This window comes from Lagopus leucura, unplaced genomic scaffold, assembly GCF_019238085.1.
Source record: "Lagopus leucura isolate 7727_CA_CO unplaced genomic scaffold, USGS_WTPT01 Super-Scaffold_100002, whole genome shotgun sequence".
Lineage (NCBI taxonomy): Eukaryota > Metazoa > Chordata > Aves > Galliformes > Phasianidae > Lagopus > Lagopus leucura.
Genome location: NW_024962263.1, coordinates 88,755,341 through 88,781,770, shown reverse-complemented (window position 1 = coordinate 88,781,770; position 26,430 = coordinate 88,755,341). Strand labels below are relative to the sequence as shown.

The 26,430-nt window shown below is 40.9% G+C and overlaps 1 protein-coding gene across 6 annotated transcripts in view; it reads left to right on the top strand.

Moving 5' to 3' along the window:
• Positions 1–26,430, top strand: part of TSNARE1 (t-SNARE domain containing 1) — a 461,696-nt gene that overhangs the window by 181,876 nt on the left and 253,390 nt on the right. For all 6 annotated transcript variants that reach the window (XM_042870286.1, XM_042870289.1, XM_042870288.1 and 3 more), the window contains one exon: positions 25,277–25,367. In XM_042870286.1, coding sequence (XP_042726220.1) covers positions 25,277–25,367 — 91 coding nt within the window. The remainder of the gene's footprint in view (positions 1–25,276; positions 25,368–26,430) is intronic.

Genomic DNA, 26,430 nt, shown 5'->3' with positions numbered 1-26,430 from the left:
GACTCCATGCTCACAGCTGTCCTAGACTTCTCTGCTGTTACCACCAGCTGCTGCTTGACTGGCTTTTTTGACTCCATAGGCTTCTGGAAGAAAAATGCTGTGTGTCTTTGGGCTAAAAGTGGCCTTGCAGCTGTTGTACACTGGACTGGAGTGGGCGATGTTTCCTTGGGATACTCATACAGTTCTTTGTGAAGTATTGACCTATGTAATTGGAAAAGTATCACGGGGCATGCTGTGGAGTGTCCTGTTAGGGATTCGATTCGAGGCCTGGTGTGGTATGTACATTTATACTTGTTTGGAGACTTTATCTTTTCTGTTTTTTTTTTTGTTTGTTTGTTTTTTGTTTTGTTTTGTTTTGTTTTCCTTCTGAGAGTGGTCTTGATTTTCCTTTATTTTTCAACCTTTCTTCCAGTTTCTCACAATATTCTATTTCTTGATTTACTCAGAAAAAAAAAAAAAAAAATTCTGTGTCCTCCTCCAGGACTTTTGATTGCCCTGGCACTGAACTAAAGAATTACAAAGTTATTAACCTAATGGGAGTTAAGACACTTTGCTTTTCTCTGCCTGGCAGGGTGATATTCCAACTCTGTCTAATCCTCTGCACACATTGAATCCTAGATTTCATATAAAAATATAATTTGTTAATTAGACTGCCTCTGGCACGCACATTAGACTAATGCTTGCAGATCATTACTCTGAGGACAGTTTGGGAGGTGATCAATCACTTTGGTGTGGAAACAGGTTTGTGATGACTGACCTTCCTAATCCAGTTTTTGAGAGATATAAGAAGAGAAAGCTTTTCCTCTCTAGGGGATACTTGAAAGCAAAGTGTGAGTTAATTTGATGCTGGACTGAGAACATCGGTGTGTATTCAGAAAAGAAAAATAGTGTGACGTTCTCTGAAAAGGAGAGAACTCTTTCTGTGACCTAGTTAGTATGGCTTTTTTCATGAAGAATTTTTCTTAATGGAATCATGGATTGATAAGACCCAAACTCCTGCCATGTGGATGTTGAGCTGCATCTTCTGTGCTCCCTCATTCAACATTTCACCATCCTCAACATCCTCCAAGACTGTGATGTGCCAGCTGTTGCAGCCTTGAAAGGAGTCCATAAATTTCATGGTGCATCAGAAACACCGAGGTTTTGTGACCTTTGCTGCCTTTCAGGGACTACATTCAAGGTTCTTGGCACGCTATGCTCCTTTCATGCATGATTAAAGTGTGTTGATGTCCATACTCCTTTCCTTGGCATCTACTGTATACATTGAACAATGCTCTCAGGCATAAGGTTTGAATTTTGGGTGGTCCTGTGTGGAACAAGGATTAGGACTTAATGATGCTTGTGAGTCCCTTCCAATTCAGGATGTTCTATGATTTAATGATTCTATGACTGCAATAGCAACCCAGACTCAGATTTTGCCATGTAAAGGTTGATATTTCAGTATTGTGCTGTTCAGTGGGACCCAGCCTCGCTCAGACTGAGTATTGAAGAGTTTGTGTTGTATTTTTTGGACAGGCTCGTAGATAGAGTTAGCATCCTTTACTAAATCAGGTGTTAGAGATGGATAAACAGATGAGCTCTCTGCAAACATAAGAGACCAGACAAAGAGGCCTAAAGCTTCTTTCAGCTCTACCACTCATTCTGGCAAAAGATAATAACTCTATCAATAAATGGTGTCTTACATGTGTTCTCAGACCAGCACGGTGACAGCAACTTACTGCTTTTTACCTTGGGAAAGGAGGGAAATTGTCCGATGTTATCTAGGAGAAAATCTCTTCTTTTTTTGTGCAAGCTGTGGTGGTTTCCTGCATAGGACTGTATTGCAGCATCCCTTTGGGAAACATCTGCTTGCAAAGAGCTCTGTAAGTAAGTACATCCTTCCTATAAAATAAAACATAAGTAATGGAAAAGTGTTGGGTTTTAAATTTTAGGGCTGTGAGTATGTCAACTGAAGGACTTTACTCCTGTCTTCTCTGGACCAGGTCGTTGAAGCCCAGAGGAAGATTACTATGGTTGAGTTATTGGGAGACGTGGATTATATGAGAGAGGACAGGAGACAGTCTCGTGTTAAATGACAGAGGAAAAAATAACACCTAATCCTGGCTTTATTCAGCAGAGACAACTAAAATATGTTTACAGGTAGCAGTGACAAGTATAACAACCAGTTACAGTGCACTCCCAGGTATGAGTCCCTCACTTGAACGTCACCAGGGTATTGAACTGTAGAAGAAATAATAGTAACCATAGGACATCATCATGTAAAACACTTTCCATCTTTATTCTCTTTACTCTGTTTATCCTTTCCCTTCCCTTTTCCTTTTGCTTTCCCTTTTTCTCTTTCAAACTTCCCATCCTCCTTTTCCCTTCCCACTTTTCCTTTCTCTTGTTCCTGTTTTCTCCCTTTCCCTTTCCTTCTGCCAGTACTGTGGAACTGAAAACAAGCCCAAAGCTTCAGGACTTATCCTAATGCTTTCCATCTCATTTAAAAACTAGCAAGGACATCTGAAAACGATCCTAGTTTTGCTTAAGCGTTATCTGATGAGAGAATCAAATTAGTAACCTTAACGTTGTCCTCAAATTGAACATCAAACTGCTGTTCAAAGGTGCCCTCTGTGGATTAGCAGGTCAGTAACATTAGCACTAATGTGCATCTGCACATCCAACCCCAGCAGTGAGCAGAGGTAGCACTTACGTGGGTGGTGATTGCTGACATAAATGGAAGAAGAGATGACAAGCAAACTCGTTCTGCAGCTTACAAAGTGAGGACGCTTAGGGAAATGGTGAACAAGGAAAGCAGCACTGGAGTTCCATTTGAAAATGGGAAGGAACTGTAAATTTTGTGTTTGGTGGCTGATATGGCCTTGTGTTCTTGAAAGGAATTATCAAGAGGTTTTTGGGGTTGACGTTCACTTTAACCCAACCATGGTAGCTGAAGAACACTCACTACCTTTTGTTTTCTTTGTCTCATGCTGGGTTCAAACCTGGCAGAGGAAAATATGTTTGCAGTTGCTTCTTAGCGTGAACACAGTTAGTTTAAGTCTGTCTTCTGACTGAAGAGCATTCTGGAAGTACTTTTTTCCCTCCCCCACTGCTGACCTTCATCTGGAACATACAGGGGACAGGCAGGACTGGGAACAATATAACTTGTGGAGTCAGTTGGTGTAGTTTGGTCATCAGGTGCTTCCTTCCATTATGTTAAATCATATTGCATTTACCTGCTGCCATTTTAACTTTTTGTGAAATTCTGCAAGTAGTATTTGCAGGGATTGTGTGAAGACGTCAAAACATGGAGACTGCCTAAAATACTGTATTTGCTTAAAAAAAGCAACCTGCAAAAATATCCAGCAGAGATGTTCTTTATCTTCATTCTGTGGGGGATTGAGAAACCCAACTGATGTTGCCAAAGCTATTTTAAGCGATGAGAACACAATACATTTGAAAGTTTAATTGCATGCTGAATAATGTAAGCTGTCAAAATAAATACTCAAGGTCTTGCATAAGAGAGAGCATTAAAAAAAAAAAAAGAAACCACAAAAAAACAACAGACAGCTTGCAAATGTGAAGTCAATGAGAAGAGGAATCAAACTTTACTTCAGCATTAGCATTAGCAGCACCTTTGATTTTGCAAGCTGTAATTGCTGCCGCAAAGGCAATTTCAGAAGTAACACTATTTATTTTCCAAAGTATTTAAAAGCCTACTGGCTGGCTCACATGAGTTCAGATTTTCAGACTTAACTTCCCTTTCCCAAAGGTGACGGATATGCAGGCTGCCTTTTCTTATGTCTATCCAGAAGGAACGGTTAAGCTCCATTATGCAGATGATAAAAGCTCCCACCCTGAAGAATGCAAAAAAGGCAACTGGAAGGGTGGCCATGGAAGCATTTGGATGATAGGAATCTTTGGGCCACAGAGCTTGCCAGAAAGGCAGCTTGAAAAGAAACTGATGGCTGGTTGTTGGCTTTCTTTTCTTTTTCTCCCTTCTCATTTTATTGTGCTTGAGGAGCAGGTCTTTGTGCATGTTCTTTCTAAAGAAACAGGATTGCATCAGCAGCGTAGCAGCTCTTGAAATGATGTCTTTTCAGTAGACAGAATGAGAACCCCTCCCTGCTGCCCCTGCAAAATCCCAGGAAACATGTACATTGGAGATTTTTTGGCAGGTCAGTCCAATTCCAGCAGGGATTGGTGAAAGTGTGTAGCAAAGTTGGCAAGCGTCAATGTTCTCAGCTAACTGAAAGCCAAGCTTAGAAACATTCAGTGAGAAACACAGAATAAATAAAGAATTTTCACCTCTTGATGTTGTGCGAAAGGGTTTTAATAACTAATGTTTTCAATGACTTTAATTAAGACTTAAATCCCTTCAGTGAATGTAATCTGTGGACTGGGCTGATTTTCTGTAATGACAGCACTGTTTTTAACAGTGCACTGCACACAACCAGATGTGTTGTTTTCTTATATCCCATTGGTGCCAGTAGCAGACATGTGCATTTGTTAGTACCAGGAAAGATGCTCATGTGTGGAGGGGACAGAATGTTATGTTCCTTTCAGCCTGCTGAAGCTAGAGACCTGCTACTGACGTGTTATGTCCCTGACACTGCTGCAGACAGAAAGGTTTTTGGGAAGCCAAATGATTTGAGCGTTTTCTTTTTTTGAGAGGAAACAGGAATGGTTTGCATTGTCTTTTTCTTCAGTATTTGCAGGTATGTGAGTGCACATAGAATTGTAGAATCATAGAATCTTTAGATTTGGAAGGGACCTTTGAAGGTCATCTAGTCCAACTTGCACTGCAATGCACAAGGACACTGCAGTTCAGTCAGGTTGATTGAAGCCTCTCATTGAAAGTCCCCAGGGATGGGACATCAACCACATCTCTGGGCAACCTGTGCCAGTCCCTCACCATCCTCACTGTAAAAGACTTTTTCCTTATACCTAAACCTAAACCTCCCCTCTTTAAACTTGAAGCCATTTCCCCTTATTCTGTCACCACAGACAGAACAGAGTCTGTCCCCTTCTTTCCTGTAGCTCCCTTTTAGATACTGAAAGGTCACTGTCAGGCCACCTCAGAGCCTCTTTTCTCATGTCTGAACAGCCCCAGTTCTTTCAGCCTGCCCTCACTGGAGAGATCTTCCATCTCTTGCTTTAATTTTATGGCCTCATCTGCTGAAGCCTGCCAGAAAAAAAGTCCTTTGAAAGAGCTTTCATGGCATTTCTTGTTCTCTCCTGGTGTCGTGTCTTCAATTCCTTAAGTACAATGGGAATTCCAATGACAGAGAGTACTATAAAGCTGGTTGAAAGTCTTACCAAGAATCCTTCTAATCTGATTATGTCTAGACCACATTGGAGGCATTGCTGCAATACATTCCCTAGTTGTCCATATTGGGATTTTGTTTTTGTATATACAACGTCTCCTCTGACAGAAGAGAAGTGGAGATGAGAGGAATAATAATTGTTTTTGGAAAGGACCTATAAGGATCCTTTTCTTTCCACAGAAGAAGGAAATCAGAGAACAATAATTGTCCAGGTCTCGCTATGATGAAGAACTAAATGCTCCCCTGTGACCTGAAGTCATCATCTTTGTTTCCCAAATCTCTCTGCCCTTTCTCTCCCAGTAAACCCTCGGGACACATACACCTGATGAGTTTTCCTCTATGGTTTACTGAATTTGAAAGACAAGCTAAGGGCTGTGAGAGCTCTCTTCAAAGTTAATGGGAATCAAAGCAGAGCATTTCTAATGGGTTTTCTCTCTTTGCTACCGAACCTGATCCTAAGAAGTCATTTCACCAGTCAGCACTAAGTACCTGTAAAAATATTGCTGCTAGAATTCAGGACTGATGCAAAGGGTCAGTGAAAGTACTGAGGAGGCTGTAGGAGCTGTTCTAGTGTTAGGCTTAGCTCTTTCTAGCTCGTCTCTATACAGCCAACCCCAAAATTACAGCTAAGAGAATTAAGTATGAGCTGTGATCATGAATGTGGAATACGTGTGGCAAAGTGGTGACCTGAAGTGAGTCGGGGAACTTGGCATAGATTCTCAGGGATGTCATGCACAATTGTATGAAGTAATGGGTTTGGAGAAGAAAGGTGTTTGCTTTTTTTTTCTCTCTTTGTAACTAAGGAATTTGATACTGAAACACAATTGAATATTTTCAGTGTTTGTGGTTTTAAAGGATTGTGGCAAAACTTGAGAAAGGATCCGAAGGAAATACGAGAAATGATTGAGATCTGGGGAGAATGTGTTCCTCATCAGGCGTTGTAGCACAATCAGCTTGCTTATCAGAACAGAGACTGAGAGGTGACTTGATTACAGAGTAATAGCACCTTCAAGGAGGGAAAGTAGTGGCATTCGAAGAGCTCTTAAATCTAGCAGGAGGAGGAGTGATAAGAACAGATGATAAGAAGTCAGCACCAGAGGAGTTAAAAAGGCAAGAAAATAAAATGTAAAATATTTTTGAGTGTGTTTATCCAGAGAAACTAGCCACTGATGGTTTGGTATACTTCACCTGTGAAATGGAAGGGAGGTTGAGCAGGTATCTAAAAAGCTTTTGAACTGCTTTTTCAGAGGAGTCATTCGCAGAACAGAAGGAACAGCTCCAACTGTGCAAAGATAGGCAGATGCTGGAGGTGAGCAGGTTTCCCCTCCTGCCAGGAGGGATTCACACATTTCAGCAGAGGTGTTTTTGCTGAGCTGGTCACACATAAGCGCTCTTTAGTCAATGGACAGAAGGATGTTTTTGCGATACACAGTTGCCTGTATTTGACTTGTTAACATTTTGTGACTGTATTTTTTTTTTCTTTCTAATTTGCAAAATTAATTCACCATTATATTGCCAGTTAGTAAATAATGTAGTATTTTTAGCAGAGCGCTGAGGGGAAAATGGTTTGTAGTACTTGAATGATCTGGAAGTCCATCTCCCACCTCTCCATGATCATCTTTCAGATCATCAGATATGGTTTCCTACCTAATCTCAACTAAACTGGATGAAAAATATCTCTTTATCTTTCTGCTAAGCCACAATTTTTCTGTGGTGCCTTTTTGAATCTTCCCATTAAAAGCCATGAGGAGGGTCGTGGGAAGCTACAATTAAAAGATCACAAATTTCAGGAGGTTAACGGAGAGGCTATATGCAGAGAACACCTGGAAACAACTAAGAAAAATGGTAACGAGGCCAGAACTGCATATACCGGAGCACCCTGTCCCCTTTTGTTCACAGACATCGTGGATTATAAATAGAAGATAATGGAATGCAGCGTCCTCCAGGAGCCGTGAATAATTAGATGGCTGATGTACAAGAGCAAGTGAAGGTCACACAGATAAACTAAAATAATGCTTGAATTTATTGGGAGGAAAAATGACTTGGAAATGTCTTTGCCTGGCTTCTTTTTTTAGTGATGGGAAAACAAAGTATATAAATCCTGAAAAGCAAAAGCTCAATTCAAGACACCAGTACAAATCGAGAGTAATTCCATTAAAGCTAATGGAATTACGTCAGTGTAAGACCGGAGGTAAGTTCAGACCCAATTACATCTTGCTCCCGAAATGAGATTTCAATATTGTTTGTTAGTATTTTTATTACACCAAGAGTCCAAGGGAGAGCATTGCATTGCTGTATTGGGTGATGCTCCAAAGAACCTCCCATCCCAATAGAAAAGGTGCACAAAATAGGAGAACAGAGGTAGGAACTAATTTTCTATATAACGGAATGAAGAACTGAGGCAGAGAAGCTGAAACGACAACACAGAAGTAACTTTGCTCACTAACTGCATTCCTTTCCCAGTAATATTGTGTTTGGTCAGTGTTTTCTGCGTGGAGGAATCAGTTATGAAATAGGAAAAAAAAAGAAAAAAGGAAGAAAGTGGCAGCTGATGGGAAACAATAGGATGTATGGTTGAAGGTAGCAGCTTTTGGTGACCTAAGGTTTTTATCTTCCTTTAAAAGAGTTGCAGAAAGTACAGAGTAGGACAGCATCTCCTTATTATGATTATTTCCTCATATTTTTTTGATATATTACGTTCTCCCAATCAACATCTGGAATACTTATATCAAGCACCAAATCTGGAGGTTGGTGGCCCTGCCTATAGCAGGAGGATTGGAACTTGATGGTCCTTGGTGTCCCTTCCAACCCAAGGCATTCTGTGATTCTATGATTCTATTATAAATAGAACAATCAATGTAAATTTCACCTTGTCTTGCAGGTAAGGAGCAATTATTTAACACAACAAATGGATTTTACTAAATAGGGAACACAGAAAAACCCGACATCTAGGAAAGAGGTTTTCTTATGGTCAATACTTTCCCCTGAACTCATGGTATTCTTACTTTTTTATTATTGCCTGACATCTGTGTGGTTTTAGAGGGGTGCTAAAATGCTCTGCGTTTTTAACAATGCAGAGAAATACTTAGAATTTCCTCCAGCCATCCTGTCAGCAAACAGATTTTCTCAAGAGTCTGTGGCAGCTGTTACTGTTGGGCTCCTGCTAACAGCACTGCCTAAACTCTACTAAAAATTTTATAGCCTCTAATTTACTGTCTGGACAGTACTGGGTTAGTTGGGGAATCGTAAAGGAGTTGCTGTTTTGACTTGAGTGACCATCAAGACTGTCAGTGGGACATGGAAAATCTAATATGATATTTCAATCTGATTTAGTAAGTAGATTATGGACTTCCCTTAGGTGTGTTTCTTGCTGGCTTATCCACAGCTACATAAAGGTAGCGGCTCCTACAGCATGGATTAAAGCCTAATGGTGAGTAATGGTAGATGTAGCCAAACTGTTGACATTTTGGGCAAGTTTCAGTTTGCTATGCCAGTTATTGGAGCTGGAATTGTGAGCCAAGGGGAGTTGAAGACGTGCTGTCTTTGATATTAAAAGGAGAGTTGACGAATTATTGGATTGTCCCTTTTAAAGATTGATTCTATTTTGGTTCATAGGAGAGAGAGTAGGCAATTTGAGTTGTAGATTAAAGGATCTCTTTCTTTTCAACTAATGTTGCGTGCTGTTTTTCATTACATTGCATTTGAAGAGCCACCACACCAACACTGAGAGTATTACAAAGGCAGCTACCTAAGGAGGGGAAGCAGAAGAGTAGGTGAATATTTCTATGCTGTTTTATTCTCCATTAAGCAAAAAGCCCTTAAAATAGCATAATAACTTTTAAATAGTGGAGATGGAAATCTTCCCTATCAGTTTCCCTGCTATCTAAACATTTAACGAGTTGATTTTGTACTGTTGCTCAAAAGTTGCTGGTGGGGATTTTATTTTCTGTTCTTGCAGAGACAGTCCCACGGACCTTTCTTTGAATCTGCCTCTGGCATCTTCAACCTTCAATGTAATAAAAATAAGTACATTTCTAAAGCCACATCAGTTTAATACATTCATATAATAGATTGATAAGGAGTAATCAAACAAAATATGTCCGATTCAGCAAATTCCTCGTATGGAAGTTTTCAGGGCAGATAAGGTTAAATTGCTGATATCATTTTTTTCTTATCCTCTATGAAGGATAGTAAAAGGGTCTCTTTTATTTAAGACTTCTGTTAGAAAAGTGTTTTTGGACAGAAAATGAGTTGCTGCTACTGTAACAGAGGGGATGTTAAGTGAGAGAGACTCATCCGAAAATCATACTGAGGACAGGGTGGATAAGGTATAGGCTAAGTGCTCTCATCTCTACTCGCTAGAGAAAAAGTGTCCCTATTTCTGGAGAGAAGAGGGAGAAGAGCTACAGCATTACACTGCACAGTGTCTCGACGAGAAGCAAGTGACAAGGACTCATCTAGATGAGAAGTAGGAGCATGGATAATGAGGTACCTCTACATCAGAAACTGATGTCAGGTTCAGCAAAGGTGTAGAATTTGCCAAAATCTGTCTCAGCAAAGTCACAGCAACGTACTGAGTTCTGAATGGCTGCAGCTGCGTTCAAAGCCACATGCACAGGATTTAGTGCAGGACTTTAAGGTGAACATGAAGACCTGGGCCTGGCAGTGCGTTTGGTCTGTCTGAGCATAAGTCCAGCTGTCTGATGTAGTTGATGAGAGGAGACTATGACTGCAAAATAACCAGCTAATGTTAGGCTAATGGAGTGAAATGTATGGGCAGAAGAGTTGTGTTTGGCAGGTACAGCTAAAAATATCATTAGGTCTCTTAGCTGTTGTTCTACATACCACTGACTTATTGTTCTTCTGTGTCATTAGTATGGGAAAGTAGACAATCAGGAAGCAGTATTTTTTACTTTTATTTTTTAAAACTTGTGTGATTAATTCAGGGCTTACCAGACATTTTCATAAACACTGTTGATTAACCAGACACAGCCCTCAAAGAGTGAAGCTCCCCTTGGACTGAAGTGTTGGGAAAATGTTGGTAAGTGCTGAGAAAAGCATCAGACCAGTGAATTAATGGTTTTAAACTGAGATGGGGAGGTTTAGGTTAGATATTAGGAGGAAATTTTTCACACAGAGGGTAGTGAAGCACTGGAACAGGTTGCCTGAGGATGCTGTGGATGCACCATTCCTAGAGACATTCAAGGCCAGGCTGGATGTGGCTGTGAGCAGCCTGGTCCAGTGGTTGGCGACCCTGCACATAGCAGGGGATTGAAACTAGATGATCATTGTGGTCCTTTTCAACCCAAGACCATTCTATGATTGTACAAATAGAGCAGAGCTCGCAGAGTGTCATGGTTCTATGTTTTTTGTTTTTGTTTTTTTTGTTTTTGGGTTTCAGTATTCCACATCAAAACATCATGTAGTGTACGGGACATTAAAGTGTCACTGCCCCAATCCCAGCTACCTATCCCTGTACATTACAGAAGTCACGGGATCTGGCCCTTCCGGGTGGGGGGGGCGCTCTCTTGCTGCCTGGCAGTGGGTGCTGGAGGGTGCTTTCCTGGCCGTTCCAAGCTTTTCAGGTTTGAATCGGTCCCGGGAACTCTCTCTCTCTCATCTTGTCTGATTTATTAATCTCAATTGCAATTAAATTGTATCTATTGTGTTATCTTGTATTCCGATATTATAGTAAAATAAGTTTTCCTCCATAGATTATTGCCGCTGTTCTTTTCCTCCCTTCCTTCCTTCCCATTTTGTGGGACTGGGGTGGGGGGGGGAGGGCAGAGGCCTGTCACCCCTGTCACGGACATAGATTGATCTGGTCAAATCCGTGACACAGAGTCACAGGATGGTGTTGTTCAAAGGGGCTTCTGGAGGTCTTCTTCAAACTCCTGCTAATGGAGCACTGCCAACGGGGTCTTCATTGACTTGATGTAAAATTTGGTTAAGGAAAGCATTGGGGTTCAGTAATGTTTTGTAACTTCTTGAAGCTGTCTTCATGCCTTCTGCTGGCTTGCCTTATTGTCTTATCTACCTCTCATGATAGGTAGAGGCCTGAGTGAGTGATACAGCCAGAAAATTCTATACAGCTTGTTGGTTGTCAGTTTCAAACCTAATCTGGAGGGATCCTCTGCATCTAGATAGCATAAGAGTTTTAAAATCAAGAAAGCTTATAGTCTTCAAAGGAGTTTGTGGGATGAAGAGGCTTTCTTAGTCTTTCAAAACTTTAAGCATGCTGAAGGAGGTGATTATTCCCTTCTACTCTGCCCTCGTAAGATCCCAGCTGGAGTACTGTGTCCAAGTCTAGGGCCCCCAACACAGGAAGGATCTGGAGCTTTTGGAGAGGATCCAGAGGAGGTCCACAAAGATGATCAAAGGACAGGAGCACCTTTTCTATGAAGACAGGCTAAAGGAACCGGACTTGTTCAGCCTGGAAAAGAGAAGGCTGAGGGGAGACTTCATTGCAGCCCTCCAGTATTTAAAGAGAATTTAGAAACATGAGGAAAATCAATTTTTTACAAGGGAGATAGATAGGGTTAGGACAAGGGGGAGTGGTTTTGAATTAAGGAAGATTTAGGTTAGATGGGAAAGTTTTTTGCTGAGAGAGTGATGAGGTGCTGGAACAGATTGCCTCGAGAAGTTGTGAATGCCCCATTCCTGGAGTGTTTAAGGCCAGGTTGAATGGGGCCCTAGGCAATCTGACCTAGTGCTTGAGCAAGTGATTGGCAACCCTGCCTGCAGCATGGGCATTGGAACTTGATGATCCTTGGGGTCCTTTCCAACCCAAGCCATCCTATGGTTCTGGGTGGCACTGAGGGGCATGGTTTAGTGGGCATGGTGGGGATGAGTTGGTGGTTGGACTGGATGATCTTCGAGATCTTTTTCCGATCTTAATGATTTTAAATAGAGCCAAACTGTGTATTTTGGTATTTACACAGTGATGCAGTCCTGGATGCTATGTGATCAGGTAGCTGAATGCTACACATATTATAAGCTGTAAGTGTGGATCTCGTCTAGCATTTGTGTATTTTCCAGTTGAGTAGAGTCTTGAAAACAGAGATAAGAACTGGGGCAATTCGCTGATTCAATCTCAGTGAACAAATTAACACTGGATAGTAGTAAGTCCCATTTGGAATAACATTAAAGCCACCTAAAATCTAGTATGTCAGCGATGTTTGATTCCCAAAAGGCCAAAGGACTTAGTGAATGTGGCAGTGCCATTGGATAGCCAGTCCAGAATAACAGTACAAGTACTGGAGGTGTGTTTAAGAGATATGCATTTTTTTTCAGCATGGGAGAATCTACTTTCTAATAATGTATTTTCCTAACTCTTTAATTGTAATGATTTTATTTAGACAGCTGTAAAATTATTAATTCAGATTGCTCAAAACCAATCCATGATTTAGAGCTGGAATTTGTATTCTGGTGCTACCACAATGCACACTACATAATACATTTGAGCTAGATGGCAAGCAAGTAAGATGTGAAAATTTCTGTGCTTCTTGTAAGCATCATCATCATTTACCCAAGATCTCATGTCCTCATAACTCTTCAGATCTTGATCTTCTTTCTGCTCAAGAAATCAGTTTTTGTCTGAAAAACACTTCTGTCCATTTGGGAAAGAAATGAAAAAAATACATGTATTTCTGGGATTACTCTCCTTAGCTTCTTGCATTTTAATCTGATGTATTGATGTAAGATGCCTTGATTAAAAAAAAAAAAAAAAAAGAAAGATCAGTCATGTACTTCAGGAACACCTCTACTGTGGTGCTTTGGGCCTTTAATGGGTAATACTGCTGTACTTATTTTGGTAATTGGTCAGCAGGATCCACGTGCACAGACTTTGGGTAGCTGTTGCATAAGCTTAGCATACGTATAGTAGTGAATGAAAGTCTGCTTTTAAGCACTAATAGTGCAGGGAAGCATGTTTGGGTTGATTTGTCTGCTATTACAGTGCACTGACTGTGACTTTCTTCTTCTTCTTCTTGTTTTGCGTGTCCCTACCTGCGTAAATGCAATGTGATTTTCGCAATGTGGTTCTAAATATATAATTTGCTAGCTTAGTTACATTCACAATAGCTAACATTGCAGCAAGGCAACAGAGAATCTGGCACAGGAATATTTTCTTCCATTCATAAGCCTCAATTCAGGGAAAGGAGAAACACTATTGATCTTTCATCAGGTAATTTTCTTCTTTCAAGTACCTGCATTGGGCTTTTAAAAGCAGTTCTTAAGATGAATCCATTTTCCCCCTAGAGAGCACACTTGCTATCAGCAGCAGAGGTTTCTGAGAACTGGACTTGCAGTTCTCACATGTGACTGGATTGGAACAATTGGATATTTCCACTATTCTTCACTGTAACCAAAGAGTTGCTGTGTCTGAGTTCGTTATTTGCTTGGTCCATCGTCTTCCGCCAGCAGAAAAAGATAGTCTTATCTTACTTGAAACAAAACTCAAAGCCTATTGGTTTGTAATTAACTTCCTCAGACCTTTTATTCTGTTTGTTTATTGTTTTATTACATACTTGTGTCCAGTTCTTACTGGGGAAATACCTCTTTGCAGATTAATTTTTTGCACCACCGACAATGCATTTTAATTGCTGTTCTGCTCCTGGAAATAGCATCCTTCTGGCCACAGCCTGGGGCATTTTGTCATGGACCGTGGATGGTGGTTTGCACAACTCCTGTAATAGCAATGCCTTTTTGGTGCTAGTGCAGAATTTATTGCCCCACGAAACGGGGTCTTCATTCACATGGTTGCTCTTGCAGGTGTTTTATTGGCCAATAAAGGGCATCATGTTTTTGTAATCTAACTGCTAGGATGTTTTATGACCCGATGTCAGCTGGAAGATGGTGAGGAAGAGGGACTTGTGGTACATTGAGAATTACACATTATTGTCACCTAAGAGTCTGAAGGATCCTTAAATTGATGAAATGTGGGGCTCATCAGCAGAGAAGCCTCACCAGTAGCATTTCCTTTAAGATTTTGTCTCTTTGTTGGAAACTTAATCATTCCTAAAAAGAGACAGGTACATCATTCTGCCAGCTAAATTAAAGTGTTGTTAGAACGGCAATGCAAGTCAGAGTGAAACATAAGTTGAATGGAAAGGACAGTGAAGGAGATAGAAATAAAAGTATTTAGAGTTCAGGAACTCAGTATTTTAAATGTATTGCACTCTGTACAGGATAAATATATTAATTTCCCTTGCACTTCACAGCTTGCCCTTATGTTCAGAAAGTTGCAGAGATGTCAGATTTAAAGAGGCATATGAAGTATACAGGATAGAGCAATAGGTGGTGAGTAGGCTGCTGAGATCCATTTCTCTTCCCAGTTCAATTCTTTTTAGTCATCACTGTGCTTTTTTGAAAAAGAAATGCAATATGAAAACAAATAAAGCCACAACAAAAAATCCTGCTCTCAAGCAAGCATCGTTTAAAGCGGTTTTCCATCATATATTATTTTCACATTTTTTCTTTTCTTCCTTCTCTTGCTCACAAATCAGACAAATCAGATCTTGGCATATGTGCCTCAAAGGAGTGAGTTCATAGAGTGAGTTCATTCAGTACTGTTACCAACTCCGACTTCTGTGCTTTGCTGTGTATTTTAAAATGGCTTTCCTCCAGTTAGCTTCCCTATCTGTGCATTGCTGTTTGCCAAAACCACATCTAGGGCAGGACCAGGAGGAGAGAAAAAAAAACAAGACCGAATGGTGCAGCATTTAGTGCATCAGGGTTTTCTCATGTCAAGGCGATTATGGAGCTGGCCAGAAAATTTTGGGCATCCCATGTCAAAATTTGACTGGGGAACCAGGGTGAGAAGTTCTGATGTCTTAATGTGCTGCCTGGAGAGGTTGAGGAGTCTCCTCCTTGGAGACATGGCCCTGGGCACGTTGTAGGGGCTCTGTTTGAGGTGGAGTTCCACCAAATGAACCTGAGGTCCCTTCCGACCTCAAACAGTCTGTGATCCTGTGAGTCAGGAAGATGGGAAAGTATGCTTCAGAAATGCCTGAAGATGTAGTGAGGCAAGGGATCATGTTCTAGCTCAGGGGTTAGGACTGGAGTCATGTTTTGGGAATGCAAGTATTTGCAAGAGGGCATGCGATAGTTTAGGGAGCGGTTTGTAGAGTAGAACTATACTAACAAACACTTGTGTGATTTTTTTGTTTGTTTATTTTAGATAATTAGAAAACCCTTGGTTGATGTTTAGTTTGGGAGAAAGGGATAGTAGATAAATATTTTAATTTCATTTCTGTAGGGCACCTATGAGTGATGATTGAGTCCAATGAGGTGAATCACAGAATGGTTTGGGTTGGAAAGGACCTTAAAGTTGCCAACTCTTCTGCCATGGACAGAGTTGACACCCACCAAATCAAGCTTCCCAGGGCTCCATCCAGAGCACCTCCAGAGATGGGACATCCACAGCTTATCTGGAATGAAGAGGCCAATGCCTCATCACTCTCTGAGCAAAGAATTTCCTCCTAGTGTAAATCTCTGCTCTTTTAGTTTAAAGCCCGTCCTTGTCCTGTCAAAAATCACTTTTCTCCTCTTTTATAAAAAGTTGAGATTTCTTACTAAAAAATATGAGATGTAGGTGAGAGGTAGGCAGGTGCTATTGGTTTTGGTTTGGGAACATAAGTGTATGTGAGCATGTAGAGGTACTACATTAAGATCATGTTTTTTATGGACAGAAGATCATGTTTTTTATGGACAGAAAGGACACAAACATATGTTTGTGTCCTTCGTGATACACAAGAGGTGGAGAGGATGCTGTTTCTATTTAGGATAGTATGATTTTGCTACACATAGGCTGCAGGTATATGGTGTAGATTTTTTTGGGAAAGCCAGGTGTACCAAAATCCCAATAAACCCCAAATATCTTGTCTCATCATCATAGAATTTCCAGGTGTAAAAGAAAGAGATGTCATGGGACATCCAGGTTGTGAGATCCTTATGCATCTGTCTTAGAAGCCGAAGCTGTCAACCTGCCTCTGCCTTTTCCCCCTGATGATGTTGAAACACAGTAACAGATCAAAAGTTCGCTAAATACTCAGTTTCTCTGCATGACATTTCACTATTAATGGATTTTCCATCTGTCTTCAACATCTGGTGTAAATGCCAGTCCACTTGCATTGTCCAGACAGCTTAATGATATTCACTGTGAAACAGTTATTAACTTCACTAGGAAGGTTTATGAAGGGTTTCTTCAATGCCTGGAAGGAGGACTTACTTCTAACAAACCAGACACCCCATTCCTGCTGTTATTTTCTTAAAGTCTCTTCACATTGCTGATTAAGGAGATCAGCATGTATCAAACCTTCCTCCAAGCTGGACTATGAGCTTTATGGTTACTTTTCCACCATTTGTTGTCTGAGATGGAGTGGTCCATATGACTTCATTGGATATGTCCCCTTTGTGTATGTAGTTACTCCTTTCTTCTGCAGTATGTAGCACTTGATTCTATTGATTCACTTGATGCTATGGTTAAATGTGAAACATGGCTTTCATGCACTGCTGCAGTGTTTCTTGGATATTTGCGTTGAGTCTTTAAGCTGATCTTCTTGGAGATGATAAACCAGCTGTTTTTGCACTTTAGACTACAAAATAATTACTTGTCATTCCTTTACTATTTAGATTTCTTGCTAGTGAAAGAATGGACGTTTTTCATAGGTTTATAAGATAACCTGTTCAGTACACATTGACAATTTCAGTGGTACAATCACTGCTAATACCTTTTCTTTCTCATTTAAAACCTGATTGAAGAATTAGATTTAGGCACATTGCTTAATTTAACACTACATGTAGGAGTGCTTGTGCTTTAATGCCTCTAACTGGAAAGACACAAATAATAAGAGCAAGATGAAAGGTCTCTTGAGCCGTTCATTTGCCGTAGATTTCTTGCTCACTTCACAAAATAGCAAAACACTTCACAGTTGTTTGAGTAAAGTGGTTTCATTTTTCAATTAAAATGGCTTGCTCTCAAACAAAGTTGTCTTCCCTTAAATGAAACATGACTTTTCTGGGGTGAAAATGCCTCTACCTCAGAAATTTGTGTGATTTCTTCCCTTTTCTCATGTTTTCTGTGAATGTTTGTCAAGAAAACACAGGAAAAAGCAAAAGCATCTATTAAAAAAACAGAATAAACCTTAAAAGTGTCTTCACTGAGGGGTTTTCATACTCCAAGGTAGAAGGCACCAGCTCTTTTTATTAATGGTGGTTTTGGTATAGTTTCTCAAGGAGAGCTAAAACAATCGATCACTCATTCACATCAGTAGAATGCCCTTCATCTCTACTTTTCACAGTGCTGTACCAAGTATTACACCCACGTTAAATGCTAAGCCCGAGAGACCAAGTGTGGGAAGGATAATAGGCTAAATTAATCTGCAGGGCAATTTATCTATAATGCATTTATCCATGTCTTTCCTACATACATGTCTGTGTGTAGGACTTGTCCTTCCACCCAGAATCTTCCGTCCGACACCCAGAATCTCTCAAATCCATCCAAATTACTTAATCAGCTGGAATTCATGGGAGCACAAATACACAAACACTGATACGGACATGGTATAGAAATTGCAGTGTAAGGAGGGAGTGCTATTGCACTGGATTGTTTTGAGTTGGAAGAGATCATTGAAAATTGTCTAGTGCAGCTCCCCTGCAATGAGCGCAGACACCTACAGCTAGATCAGGGTGCTCAGAGCAGAGGTGACCCACTGTTTCACAGCTGCTATGACAGCACTGTTGTGAGAAAAATGTTGTCCACACAGCCCATCTTTCATCATCCTGAACAGATGGAAATCAAAAGGTGCCAAATCTGGACTACCCAGTGGGTGTGGTAGGACAGTCCAGCCAAGGTTGGCAATGTGCTCCATCATCTTCAAACTGGTGTGGGGCCTGGTGTTACCGTGTTGCAAGAGAGAGGTTATCTTCTCCTCTAGACCAACTCAGGCAGGACCTGCCCTTGGTGAAGCCACACAAATTAACTCATATCGCCTCCCTTTCTTCCAAGAGGATCTGTTCCATAATCTTCCCCAATACAGAAGAGAGGTTGACAGGTCTGTACTTCCCTGCGGTTTTCGGCTGGGAAATAAATAGGAATACACAGGCTTCTTTTCTTTCAGATGCTTTTCGTGAAAGTAGAAGCTAATGACTGCAGTAGTATATAATATGAGAAAACATATTTAAGCAGATAGGACAGTTGGCTCTTTTGTCTGCACGAAGTCCGTGGGAGTCAGTATATTGTTTTTTGTGTCTGTGGCTGCACTCTGCAGAAAGCAACTTAGAACAGGAAGTTTGCATAAATTGGAGTCTGAGTACGTAACGTTTCCAAAAAGGTTTGAGAGTTAGAAACATAAGACAACATCTAGTTCTCTGCAAATTTCAGGGGAGGAGGACTGTTTCTAACACTCCTATGCTGTATATGAAATGTTTTCTGTCTGTGGATGGTGTGCAGGACACAACCAGCATGGTGTTCTCCCTGCGAGTCATATGACTGCATTAACTCCTGCTGCATGGATGAGAATGAAGCAAACTTAAATCTTAGGTGGGCATAATGCTTCTGAAAGGAGATGGAATGGCAGCTCTTATCCAAGCTTCAGCAGGGAGCTGCAGTAAATTACGGGAAGAAAGACATGGTAACAACTGTGTATGGGCTTTTTGTTGCTTTCTGGCTTTGCAGCAGCCACCTCTGCCTTATGCCACTAAGAATTGCTGCAAGCATGCATCTTACTAACCATTCCATCACTGACATTGACCCATTAATGCAGAAATGCAAAATTCACAATAGAATTAGTACCATCAGAATAGTCATGATTAGAGAACACTTAGTCTTGGGCGCTAAAAGGATTACTGGGGCAATACCAGAGAAAATGGTGAATATTAAGAGCTCATAGAGAGCAGGCGAGTTCCTTAGAGTAGAAACAGGGGACCTGCTTGCTTTTTGCTTAAATGCAGTGCAGGAAGATGGGCTGCTCCAGTACAATGTAAGTTGGAAGAGCAGTTGAAAAATAGTGCTTGGTATATTAGCACCTAGAGGAAAAAAATGACTGTCATGATCAGTAGGCACTAGGGTTCATAAAAATGAAATTATGGCAAATTAAATTAATTTCTGTCTCTGATAAGCTAAGAGGCTTACTGTGTAATGAGAGGGTGGTGTAATATAGCTCACTTCTGGTAAGGCATTTACAAAGGATCCAAGGGACTCTTTTATTAGGAAATACAGTGAAACTTTGAAAATTAAAACTTGACTTGGGAATAATCTGAGTGAGAGAAGAAGTCGCTTGAGAGGTGACTAATGGCAGCGCTGGTTCCTGCTTTGGGTGCCATCCGAGCTCTGAGTTATGACCTGATAGATGTAGTCTGCAGCAATTCTGATCTAATCTGTAGGTGATATGGAGTGAAGATAGGGTCTTATATGATGTCCTGGATGTGATTTAGTTGAAAAACACAAACCTGAATGTTTGGCAGTGTGTCATTGAGTAGCTACTTGTGACAGCTGGCCTCTTCTCCCAGGTATATAGCAATCAGAACGAGAGGGAGTGGCCTCAAGTTGTGCCGGGGGTGGTTCAGATGGGATGTTAGGAAAAAGTTCTCTGAAATAGTGATCAGGCACTAGAATGGAATGCTCAGGGAAGTGGTGGAATCACCACCCCTGGTGATGTTCAGGAAACATTTAGATGTAGCGCTTAGGAACATGGTTTCGTGAGCGTTATTGGTAGTAAGTGGATGGTTGGATGAGATGATCCTGGAAGTCTTTTCCAACCTTAATGATTCTACAATTCTATGACTGGACAAATTTGGTAGGGGAGCTGCTTTGATTAGATCCAGTGTTTCCATGCTTTCATATGAATTGCTTCATAATTTTTAATTATTTTTTTTAAAAGGCAACATTACAAACAAAAACTTTATAGGAAATAAAAGGACTATTCAGAATTGTACTAGGGTTTTCTCAATGTCATTTCTGTGATGAAATCTGTGAAGGCTACTATCTGACTGCAAGCAATATGTCTTAGTTCAGAATCTTTGAATAAAGTAGCTGCTAACCTATAGCCATGTTCATCTCCAGAGATGACATAGTGCCAGGTAAAATACCCTTTCTCTTCCCAAACAACCACAGGCCATCCCCTATGCTCCTTGTAGAGAAATGAGAGCACCACATTTCCTAATACTTTGAAGTGACAAGCAAATTGGAAATCTATGGTTCTTTTATTATAGAAGATTGTGTCGCTTGAATCTTGGAAGTAACAGTCTTTTTTTTTCTCCTGGCTTTTACTTGGCTGGATGATTTACACCTATGCAAAGGGGTTTGCTGACAGAACAGAATTAGAGCTCTTATTTTAGTCTGTTGTAAATGCTTCCTCAACATGCAGCAGCAGTTTCTAAAGAAGAAAGAAAAAAAAAAGTTTGAGCATCACTGTGGAGACTGTACAAGTAGATTTAGCTTTTCTTCCTTTGGTGGCTTTAATGGTACAGTAATAAAGATAGTTTAAGGCTTGGTAAAGCAACTATTCCTCCTAGCTCATCTTTCTGCTTTGTTTACCTCTGCAATAAATACTCGGAGATGAGAGATGCCCACTGCTTCCATCTCTTTCTACTTGCAGCCCCAGGGGATGAGGCACAGTGTTGGCTGTGGGCAGAATTACAGCAATATAATCCAGCATATCTTTCCATCCTGTTGTGAAGTGTTTGCTAACCTAAGTGTTGGACGCATCAGCCTGCAAATTGCCAGGTTGGATGGGGCTCTGAGCAGCCTGATCTGGTGCCTGATTTAGTGGTTGGCAGCCATGCATGCAGCAGGAGGACTGGAATGAGATGGTCTTTGAGGTCCCTTCCAAGCCGTTCTATGATTCTGTAATTCTGTGGTTCTACGAAATATCCTTAGCTCTGCTGTAGGATCAGCCCAGCTGTGTGGGAGACACCCAAAAGGTGTGGATTACTGCTGTAGTGTAGGCATAGGCTTCCCTGCAGCGTCCATGGGGGTTCCCCCTTCACAGACCATGAAGGTTCTCCATTGGCTTTGCTCTGAAGTGTAACACTTTGGCTAGGTGGAGAGTGAAGAATCACAGCCTTCAGGGACTAGATAGAAGTACTCCTTGCTGCATGTCCCTGTGGCGAATGTGTGAAGTTTTATATAAATACCTTTGGAGTTTGATGTGGTCTGTCATCAGGTCCCACAGTCCTTCACAAAATCCAGCTGTACGACAGACAAGAGATCGGCTGAAGTCTTACAATGTGAATAATATCCTTCTGCATGCTTGTTGCACCCTTACGTAATTATGCCTCTGACAACTATGGAATATATTCACATGCAGATACTTCACCTGTTTCTGCTTAAGCCACAGATCGTGCTGCCCAGTTCTCTGCTCCATGCATTACAATTTTTACTTTCCTTTGCACAGGAAAATCTGCAGTGGTGGGAACTACAGCTGTTGTGTAAAAGGCAAATGAGTGGCTTAAAGTATGCTGTGCTCCCTGGCATAGTTGTACCCAAACCTACTTGTCCTCTTAAATGCTTTCCCCATTGCAATGCAGTTGAGCTGTGCCAAAGAGGATGCTGAATCTTATGAGGTTTCTCTGCTTTGTATATGAATATTTACAATTTCCATTTCCTTATGGGAAAAGAAAACAAAGCTCTTTAGGAACAAGTATTATTGTCAGGAGTGGCTGAGCTCCTCAATGCCCTGCCAGGTGACACAAGGAGCTGGGAGGGGACAGCATCAGGACAGGTGACTCAAACTAGCCAAAGTGATGTCCCACATCATGTGGCATCACACTTTGCAATAAAAGCTGGGGGAAAAAAGGACAAATGAGGGGGATGCTGGGAGTGACGGTGTTTATCTTTCCTTCAGTCTGTCACCGCAGAGAAGGGAAGCAGCTGTCACTGCATCTGCATCTTCACTATGCCCATTTTAAAACTGGATAAATTAATTACAGATACGATCATTCAAAAAACACAGTGTAAGCAGCTGCGTGCTGGAGATTGTGGATTTGGTGGACAATAGTTCCTTGGTAAAGAAAACAGCAGCCGTAGGAAATGCTCACGCAGCAGTGTGACATCTCTTGTATTATTTACTGCGTTGTCTTTGCAATTCCTGTGCATACAGAAATGCACAGCAAGAGGTGTTATTCTTCCTAAGAGATGCCCTTTTGTTTTCCATTCTTGGAGTGCTAATTTTTACAGTGCTGCTGTAGCTGGGTAAGTCCATTACCAAGTTTGTATTTTAGGTCTTCTGTATCTCTTTAGACTGTTTTACTTACTGTTGTGTGGAAGGCTTTTTCAGAAGCAAATTCTATTCATCAGAGATACCCCTTTAATTACCTTCCACACTTGTGAGGGAGTAGAATATAAAGAAAGCTAATAATAATAATAATAATAATAATAATAATAGTAATAATAATAATAATAATAGTGACATATCTTGTTACCATTACATGTTAAAATCAAATCCTGCAGGGACTGGAGCTTCGAGGCCTTATTTTTATTGAAGATCTTAATAGCATTTAATGTAAATTAAATATAATCAGTGTCTTATTCCTGAGCATATCTGTGAGGCTGAAGAATAAGAAGTTAATTGAACTGACAGCATAGTGGGAACTACTAAAATCAAGCACCAGCGTGTTAGTTAAAGTGCATTTTGAATTAAGAGGTGGAAAGAAGAACTTCTATTTTTTTTTATTCCCTCACCGAGTTTTTTTGGTAGCAACTCACTGCGAAGTCTGTGTGATGTATGGATTTGTTACATAAGGTATCTAACATCAAATTTGCATTAGAATACAAATGCAAGAGATTCTTTTTGGCTTTAGAAATTGGGCAGGATCAGACGCATAAGCCTAACATACAATTTTACTTTGAGGATCAGTAATTGCTGCTACGTAAATCCCTGACGTGTTCAGCAGGCAGATAATTTAATGAGGTCTGCAAAATAACTGGACGTCAACTCTAGCATTATAAAAGGCTCTGTCTTGAGATGGCTCCTTATGGAATTCATGCACTTGGTGGCAAGATTTACTTGATTAAAAGATTAGAGACTACTCTAATTGTTTAGTCCTCAGGGTAGGTGATTGGGCAGGATTCAATTCCCTGCTCCCTCTCTTGTGACGGTGATGTGGAATACCTGATTGTGGCAGAGATGACCTCATCTATTTCAAATTAAAGGTAATGTAATTAGTCAGCTGGTGTTGTGGGCCATGCGATCATAAATAAATGCATTTTGATGAATGGATGCAGAAATGTTATCTTAACTAAGCAGAGCTCAGAAAAACTAGCTATCTGATCCAATCTTGTCTTTGCAGTAGATTGTTTTTCTTTCCTCTGTGTTGCCAAAGGATCCATGCCTTCTCTGCACATGTTCAACACTTAACACACATCTGAATTACTGTTCTATACCTAAGAGATGTCATGGTCATGATATGCTAAGCTTTTCCTTGACTACTGGGTAGGTCCAATGCATAAAGTCAATGTACTTTTATCCTAGAAGTTTTCCCACCTGTTCTGTCTGTGCAAAGAACTTGATTTTGTGGATGAAAACATCCGAACTTGCTTGTGGTGGTGAATGTTGCAATTCTTGTTCTGTCTGCTCTGCCGCAGTGCTTACTGATAAGGCTCAATGTATTAGTAGCTAAGTTGTGCTAGGTAAAGGCTGTGCTTGGGGCTGTGCTTGTTCCTCAAAGGAGAGAGGGAAAACATTGAAAAAAGTCTTGAAAGAGACTTTCAGATCCATCAGTTCTGTCAGAGCAGCGGGAGTCATAGGATCATTAAAGTGTGAGAAGACCTCTAAGATCATCTAGTCCAACCAGCAGCCTATCCCCACCGTGCCCACTAACCACGTCCCTCAGTGCTGTATCTACCCTTTTGTTGACAACCTTCAGCAATGGCAACTTCACCACCTCCTTGAGCAGCCTGTTCCAATGCCTCACCAATGGAAGAAGCTAAAACATTGAGATATGCCCTGGGTTTTCAGGACAGAAGGGTCCTAATGAGCCTTTTTTTTTTAATCAGAGAGCTTCCATTCACTCTGCATCCTGCTGACTGAAAAAGAGTAGCTGACAAATGAGTTTTTCACTACAGCTATGACTTAAGATGTCCTCTAAGGAAGAAAAAGATCATTTTCTTTAGGTGTTTTTTTGAGCCTTTCCTGACTTTTTGATTGAAACATAATTGAAAGCCGCCCCTTTCTTCAAAAAAAGGTTTTGAAGCTCAAAAAAAAAATGGTTTGAAGTTCTCTATGGGGAATTTTAGAGGCTAAAAATACTCTATTGACCTTATGAAGCTTGGGAACTACTGGGCTGAGCTAAATCCCTATGGGCAGCACTTACATCACTTTCCCCTATTTGTTTTGTCCTGACCAGAGATACCAGTGACCAGCTTACAAGACATTGTAGTGGAATTTGAGGTGCAAAAGGGAATCATGACTCTCTTGGCTTGCTGCCTGTGTGTTTTAGTTCTTAGATGTGCTTTTATATTCCTCTGTGCATAGACAGTGCTTCTTTGGAGCTACTGTGTCATTAGCAGGGAGGTCACCATTATAAGGAAATCTGTCCTGCTCAATCATCTGCCTCTTTCTCTCCCCAGCAACCATAGTTTTCTGGGCAAGCCATCGAACAACTTCCCCATCCCATCTCTCCTTCCTATATAACCCTTATATTTATAATTTCTGTTGCAATACCATCCTTGTGTGATGGCCTGGCTACCTGCTAGATCCCCACTTTATCTTCCCTCATTGACTTTGTAGGTCTACAGCCATTTTCTTTGTGCTGTTGAGAGAGGGATGTTTTGAGCAGCTCCTTGCTAGGAGTTCCTGCAGCCCTATCTGTTATTGCTACTCAGGACCCAAGACTTGCATGGTCCTACCATGGCTTCATGTAATGTATGTTGTGTTGTTTCAACTGCTCTGCAATTTGATGAAGCTCTGTAAGTATTCATTATGCAATTAATTTCAATTGCATTTCACATCATCTCTCCTCTTCTGCAGGCACGCAACCCAGCAAGAGACTAATAAAACCATCACGACTAGCACCAAAGCCATCAAGCAGCTGTCTGAGGTTGTCAGAGGCTCATCCAGGGTATGTGTCATTCAAGATGCTTTGGGAGAGAGTGCTGAGGCTTGTGGAGGGAGGAATAAAGAAAAGAGAAGTGGGTAGTGAATGCTTTAAAGCTGTTGAACCCCATGTCTTGTTATGGCTTCCTTTACTGTTACACAATAAGCATGGCTTGTGTTTCTGTTGGAAAAAGCTTCGGAATCCGTTCTTCTCCCACAACCTGGATCATGTGGAATTTGAAAGCAGGGATTTTGTAACTGGTCTCATGCAATCTGGATGAAAGTACAGTGATTATCCATCTCTACGTGAGTTTGAAGTTGATTAAATACTCAGTAGTGCAGTAGATGCACTTGCTGCAGATGAATATATAAATGTGCTCAGAAGTCCAGAAAGAGCAGAGCAGCGCAATGTTTGCATATGGCATTCTTTCAAGGAAGGCAGTGGTGGGGACAGATATTTACAGGCTATGGCTGGATCAGAGCCAAACTTTGTATTACAGATGACCCCACGGTGATCTCATCTGTTGTGTGGACACAGTGGTCTTCTGTCATCAGTCGGTTCAACTCACATGAACATTTTTGTCAAAGGAGTAGGAGTGTCTCCCATTCCCTGATTCCAGTGACAATCAAATAATTTCTGACCTTTCCTCAAAGACTTTTAGATCCCATACATTCCTGTTGAATTTGACCTGAAGGGAAGAGCAGCAGCTTAACATATGGAATCCTGGGGAGCAAACTCCAGGTGTGAAAGTTGAGAAGTTTCACCTTTATCCAAGTGCCTTTAACAGTCCAGATTTAAGTCACTTGCAAACAAGCACCTGAGAAAAGGAGTTAAGAGTCAAATCACCCCTAAATGACTTTTCCATTTATTAGCATCAACCTTATGCAGGCATCAGCCGTAATACTTGATGGTTATTAGCACATTTCTTTGATTAATAGTGGATTTCAAGGCCTATATTTTTTCCTTGCACACTCTGAAAATAATTGCATCAGACCTTGATGAAACAAAAGTTTTCTTCTTGGAGGTATAGAGATCTAGGCACCGTTTCGTGACGTAAATTGGGTCCAAAGGGAAATCAGGCAAGGTC